This window comes from Marmota marmota, unplaced genomic scaffold (genome assembly GCF_001458135.2).
Source record: "Marmota marmota marmota unplaced genomic scaffold, marMar, whole genome shotgun sequence".
Taxonomy (NCBI): Eukaryota; Metazoa; Chordata; class Mammalia; order Rodentia; family Sciuridae; genus Marmota; species Marmota marmota.
In genome coordinates, this window is record NW_025999869.1 from 4,676,488 (window position 1) to 4,681,298 (window position 4,811).

The 4,811-nt window shown below is 59.2% G+C and overlaps 1 protein-coding gene across 4 annotated transcripts in view; it reads left to right on the forward strand.

Annotated features, from left to right (window-relative positions):
* Kcnmb1 (potassium calcium-activated channel subfamily M regulatory beta subunit 1) overlaps nt 1-4,446 on the forward strand; it is a 7,755-nt gene extending 3,309 nt beyond the window's left edge. For 3 of the 4 annotated variants that reach the window (XM_048815628.1, XM_015492633.2, XM_048815642.1), the window contains exons 3-4: nt 1,174-1,345; nt 3,268-4,446. In XM_048815628.1, coding sequence (XP_048671585.1) covers nt 1,174-1,345; nt 3,268-3,537 — 442 coding nt within the window. In that variant the 3' untranslated portion in view covers nt 3,538-4,446. The remainder of the gene's footprint in view (nt 1-1,173; nt 1,346-3,267) is intronic. The other variant, XM_048815632.1, reaches the window with a different exon arrangement.
* Nucleotides 4,447-4,811: the final 365 nt, after the last annotated feature.

The following is a 4,811-nucleotide window of genomic DNA, read 5'->3' on the forward strand; positions in this document are numbered from 1 at the left end:
ACCCCACCCTCACCCCCATGCTAGGCCTTTCTGATGTGTAGAAGCCACACTGGGCGCGCATCTGCTCCCCTGGACCCTTGCGGGCCTCGTGGAGAGCGTCCCGTGTGCCTCTGACAGGCCACCTCACCCTTCGGCTTCCATGAAGAGCTGGGAGACCCCTGCTGTGGGACTGTCTGCAATGGACGCACTCAGCACTCTCACCTGGGCTTTGGATAAGCCCCAGACCCTTCCTGGGCACGTTCCCATCCCTGACAGCCCCCTCCCACACCCAGCCTGGCATCGGGTCTCCTGCAGGAAAAATGGGCTGAGTCCCCAGGGACTCACTCACGCACTCACACTTGAGGGTGTGTGGATGAGCCTGTCGGCCCCTCCCCGCCAGCACGGTCCTTGCCTTCGACAAATGGAGCCGTGACAGGCTGGGGTCTTCCGGATGAGGTGCTACTCAGTGCAGCTGTGTCTCCAGTGTGTCGTCTCCCGGTTAAACTCCATCGCCCCATCAAACCCAGCCCCAAACATCTGCCCTCTTCAGGGGAAAGATGACAGATTCTGGAGGCACTTGGATTTGACTTCAAGTCCTGTGTGGCCTCAGGAAATTCACTTGACCTATCTGAGCTCCTCAGACCTCGGTAAGACAATGAGGCTCTGAATAAGAGATTCTCAGGCCTGGCTGCTCCTCAGAACCACTGTATCCAACCACTGCAGAAATTCCAACCTGCTTATTCTGGGGTGTGGCTTGGACGTGGGAATCTTTTTTTGGAGGGCTACCAGGGATTGAACTCAGGGACACTCGACAATTGAGCCCCATCCCCAGCCCTATTGTGTATTTTATTAGACAGGGTCTCACTGAGTGGCTTAGCACTCACTGTTGCTGAGGCTGGCTTTGAACTGGCCAGCCTCCTGCCTCAGCCTCCCGAGCTGTGGGATCACAGTGGGCCTGGCAGACGTGGGAGTCTGTTTGAAACTCCCCAGGTGTGAGGAGAACTAGGACCCCGGCGGCTCTGCTCTTCTGGGGCCAGTCCCTCCCTGTGTCTAGCTCCTGCCTTCAGTGCTGAGTGCCACGGCAAGATGAGGGGCCCAGCCCCGGCTCTCCTAAAGGCTCCCGGGGGACCAGGGGTCCAGCAGGGTGCTCTCTGTGTCCCCCTGTTCTGAGATGTGTGTATGTGGTGTCCTCAGCGTGTGGACCCAGGAGTCCACCTGCCACCTGATTGAGACAGACATCAGGCACCAGGAGGAGCTGGAGGGCAGGAAGGTGTCCCCGTACCCGTGCCTGTGGGTCAACGTCTCGGCCGTGGGCAAGTGGGCCGTGCTGTACCACACGGAGGACACTCGGAGCCTGAACCAGCAGGTACGGGGCTGGGGATGGGCACACGTCCCCTTGTCCCGGGTATGCATGGGAGCCTGGCCCTCACTGTGTCCCCAGGGCTCAGGGAGCTCTGCCCAGTGTCTCCTGGCTGGTGTGCGGGTTTTGGTCCCACCCCGGGTCTGAGTCTGCCCCTGTGAGCCTGTGACAGAGGTGCCCGCTGCCCCTGGGGAGCCGTGAAGGGTCAGACACCGGCTGTGCGCCCGCCGGCTGTTGGGTGGATGGGGCTCCCAGAGAGAGGCGGCCATGGGGACTGTCACTTCTAACCTACCAGCTGAACCAACGAGAGGCCAGGCCTGAGTGTTCTGAGAACCACGCGGGGGTCTTAGCAAAGCCAGGGTCCCACATCAGACCCACTGCAGTGGCACCTCTGGGCACAGAGCTCCGGGGGGTTCACCACTGTGACCTACTGGAGTCCCGGGTGCGATCCCCGTGGAGCCGGGAGGGTGGAGCCCAGGGCCATGGGGACTCAGGTACTGGCCACGCAGGACCAGGGCCGGGGCATGGACCCACAGCAGGATGGACACTGACAGAATCCGGACACCAGTGGGCTAGAAGGGGCGGGTCTCCTGGGGTTGGGAAGGGGGAGGCTGTGGGGCTGTGGCTGAGCCTGGGAGTCAGGAAGGGGGTCCAGGTGGCACCTGGGGGGCTCAGTGGCCCCCCGGTGGGCATAAGCTCCTACCTCAGATCTCCTTCAACTCTGGGGAGGAGCTGAGGCTGGCCCTCTGGGTCTCATGTCCCCCATTCTGATCCTGGACGTGGCTTCAGTAGGACAGCGGGCCTCAGACTCAGTGCGGGAAAGAAGCGTCCACCCCGGGCCCCTCTGCAAGGAGGGGAGTGGGAGGCGGTGCCAACCGGCAGCCTGAGCTGTCCTGCTTTGTGGGCGGGGCTGACATTTGCAAAGCACCTCCAGAGTCCCCATGAGCAGGTGGCAGGCCAGAGCAGAGACAGCCAGGGTCCTCCTTGTCCGTCCTCTGCAGTTGGCCAGCTGGGCCGCTGCTGGGCGGGCAGGACGGCTCCTAATAATCGTGATCAGCGTCCCGATGACAGGAGTGCCTAGCTCTGACTGCGCGACTGCTTCCCCACGCCCTGGTCCTCCTCGGCTCCCGGGTGGCGTCTGCTGGCCAGCGCCTTGTTCGGCCCACACAGGGCTGGCCTCAGAGTTCTCTGGTTGAATTCTTGCCGACATTTTAAGATCACGTCCAACCTGGGTTTTCTGCCTTCTCCTGAAATGCCGCAGCCTGGCTGCTGCCATCTTCCGGATGGTGTCCCTGTCCTGAGGGGGCAGTGGTGCCCAGTGCAGATGCAGCTGGCTCTCTCCCTTCTGCCAGCCCCTGCACTCCCCGACAATTGTCCCTGGCACCAGGCAAGTGCCAGGTGGCGCCTGTCATCCTCTTGGTCTCGCCTGCCTCGCTTGTTCAGAGAGCTGCATGAGCCCTGGGGCAACCGAGCTTGTGATTTGTGCCCTGAATCTAAACACAGGGCCCACCTGTCCTTTGACTTAAGTCACTCATTGGTTCCCTTCAACAGTGATAGGTCAAGTCCTTAAATAATTTTCTTTGAAAACGATACAGCAGTTTAATCCACTTAGATGATTAAAGTTTGATGGCTCCGAAAAGATGAACGATCTGTCTCAGATTCAACAGCCAATAGAAGAAGAGCCAGGGCTTCGAGTGGGCCCCTGCCTACAGGAGTGCAGCACACATACCAGGCAGCTCCAGGGCCACCAGCCACCCACATAACACTGAACTTGCCCTCCAGACTGTGCAGTGTACAGACGGAAGCCCCAGCTCCATCCAGGGTTGGCTCCAAAGTCAGCATTTGTCTTTACGCTGTCGCAGGCCTTCACCCTCGGGCCCTAAGGCACAGAGATTCACAGCCCACTGTGTGCTCTTGCTTCCCCGCAGTGCTCCTACATCCCGGACAGCCTGGACAACTACCAGATGGCCCGCGCCGACGTGGAAAAGGTCAGGGCCAATTTCCACAAGCACCAGGTTTTCTACTGCTTCTCCACGACCCAGGAGAACGAGACGAGTGTCCTGTACCAGCGTCTCTACGGGCCACAGACTCTCCTCTTCTCCCTCTTCTGGCCCACCTTCCTGCTGACCGGTGGCCTCCTCGTGATTGCCATGGTGAAGCTTAACCGGTCCCTCTCCATCCTGGCAGCCCAGAGGTAGACGGGCCCATGCCACATGGCCACGCAGGCCACAGGATACGGGGCAGCCCCCCTGGGCTCACCCTTTTGCACAACATCCCTCCTGCCCTCCCTCCCCCCCCCAGCCCCTCCGTCTTCCATGCCGAGGGACCTGGGGACATTCCTCTGTTAAGCCACCTCTCAAGAATGTGCCATGCCCCCTTGGTGCCCTGAGGACCCGAGGCCAGCCAGCTCTCCATTCCTCAGGGGCCCATACCTGTCTCCCGCTGTGTCACTGTTAACCAAGTGACAGGATGGTCCTTTCTGTGCCCAAGCTCTCCGGTTGGCTCAGAGGCCTGCCTGTCTCCCCCCAGGAAGTGCCCAGCAAACCTCGGGGAAAAAAAAAAGCATCCCCCAAATACAGAGCACGGTTAGTAGGTGGCTTCTTGTCTTCTAGGAGACAAGCCTTATATGCATCTTTTTATTCCAATACTTAAAAATACAGTTTTGCCTTGATACGCATGTGGGGTCAGCCCCAAGACCCTCTTCAGATGCCAAAGTCTGCGATGCCCAGGTCCCTTGCAGAAAGCCTTGTCGTGTCTAGGAAGCCCCTGTGCCCTTCCCCAGGGGCTAGACCATCCCCAATGACTCACGGTACCTGGGACGCAGAGAGGCCGTGTGAACAGCTGGGAGACTGCAGCGTTTAGGGAATGACGACAAGAAAACAGTCCGTGTGCAGTAGAGATGCAATTTTTTTCTCAAAACAGCTTCAATCCGCAGTTGATGGAGTCCACTGGGGCGGAACCTCCACCCGAGGGCGGATTCACACAGAACAAGAGGCGACAGGAAATAAAACAAAGGCGACTATCAGCAGGGCATGGTGGTGGGTCCATCTCCTTCCTGTCCCCCTTTTTGTCTGAGGGGCTTTTCTCAAGTGCGGACAGTACTAAGATCTTGTGCTGTTTGGTTTGTTTTTAATCAGAAAAGCACCAATCGACGTTGTTCTGGGAAAGGTTGGAAGATGGTGGGCAGGTGGGCGGGGGCGTCTGCTAGTCAGAAGGCTCCTGAGGACCGTGATCTGAGAGCCCTGCGGGGAGGAAAGGGCACGGGGTCTCTTGTCCACTTCCCAGGTCAACACTCCTCAGCCCTGAGCCTCAGACGGGCCACACAGGAGAAGCGTGACCGCTGACATTCTGCTGGGGTTTGAATATGGCCCCCACACTCCACATGTTGGAGACTTACTTCCCAAACAGGCTCGCCAACGAATTTAACAGTCACTAAAGGGGAGCCTCTGGGAGCTCACTAGAGTTAGATGAG